Source organism: Galeopterus variegatus, unplaced genomic scaffold, assembly GCF_000696425.1.
Source record: "Galeopterus variegatus unplaced genomic scaffold, G_variegatus-3.0.2 Scaffold19725, whole genome shotgun sequence".
Taxonomy (NCBI): domain Eukaryota; kingdom Metazoa; phylum Chordata; class Mammalia; order Dermoptera; family Cynocephalidae; genus Galeopterus; species Galeopterus variegatus.
In genome coordinates, this window is record NW_007745836.1 from 11,623 (window position 1) to 12,609 (window position 987).

The 987-nt window shown below is 35.0% G+C and overlaps 1 protein-coding gene across 1 annotated transcript in view; it reads left to right on the forward strand.

The window, feature by feature from the left end:
- The window catches only part of UBXN2B (UBX domain protein 2B), a gene marked incomplete at both ends in the record, with an annotated part of 8,428 nt that extends 8,098 nt beyond the window's left edge, over positions 1-330 (forward strand). The window contains one exon of the mRNA XM_008564524.1: positions 193-330. Coding sequence (XP_008562746.1) covers positions 193-330 — 138 coding nt within the window. The remainder of the gene's footprint in view (positions 1-192) is intronic.
- Between the last annotated feature and the right edge of the window lie 657 nt (positions 331-987).

The following is a 987-nucleotide window of genomic DNA, read 5'->3' on the forward strand; positions in this document are numbered from 1 at the left end:
ACCAAAACATCCTTATGTTGAGAACCACTAAGGAATAATGTTAGGTACACAAACTAATTAACCATCATGGAAATTTTTATAATTTAAGCAAAAATTGTTTTCCAGTGTAGTGTATTACTTGATTGCAGTAATTGATTACAGTGTAATTTTTGAAAAACTTGACCAAAATCTTTTTCCCTCCCTTTTTAAAAGAGAGATTCCCCTGGAGCTTCAGCGACTGGTTCATGGTGGCCAAGTGAATTTGGATATGGAGGATCATCAGGATCAAGAATATATAAAACCTAGATTGAGATTCAAGGCTTTTAGTGGAGAAGGGCAAAAACTTGGAAGGTAAAATTCTATAATGAGATAAATACTTGTCTTTGTTCAACATGAATTTTCTTTGAGAATAAAAACAAAATAATCTGTAAAGAAAAACTGAAGTATGAGCTATTAACTATTAAGTGGAATTAGATATGCAAATCTGGTAATAGTAGCTAATACTTAGATAGCAATTATCACAATCCTGGCCCTCTAACTACTTTGCATACATTAACCCACTTAATCTTCACAACAGCTCTTTGATGTAGGCATTGTTGTTACTCCATTTTGCAGATGCAATAATTTTGCCCAAGGTGACTGTACTAGGAAATGGCTACCATGTGGAATTCAAATCCAGACACAATGGATCCAGAGTCTGTGCTTTTCACCGCTATGCCATATACCTCTTTCTGATTACTTGGTTTCGAAAGGGAAAATTGTAAAGAGTTGTTGATTAGATAAAGCAGTGGATATCTTACAGCACAACTTGAAGCAGGCATGTGTGCCATAAGTAATTACTAAGGTCTTGCAGTAGAAGCAATGTGCTTGGTTTGGGGGTTTTCAATAGTTTTTAAGCAGCCAAACTCTTTTTTCAAGTTATAGAAGCCCAGTATATATAACAAAGATAAAACCTGAGCTCCTCTGATTGTAAGTAGAGAAGGGAATTGTCTCTGAGACTTTTCCAAA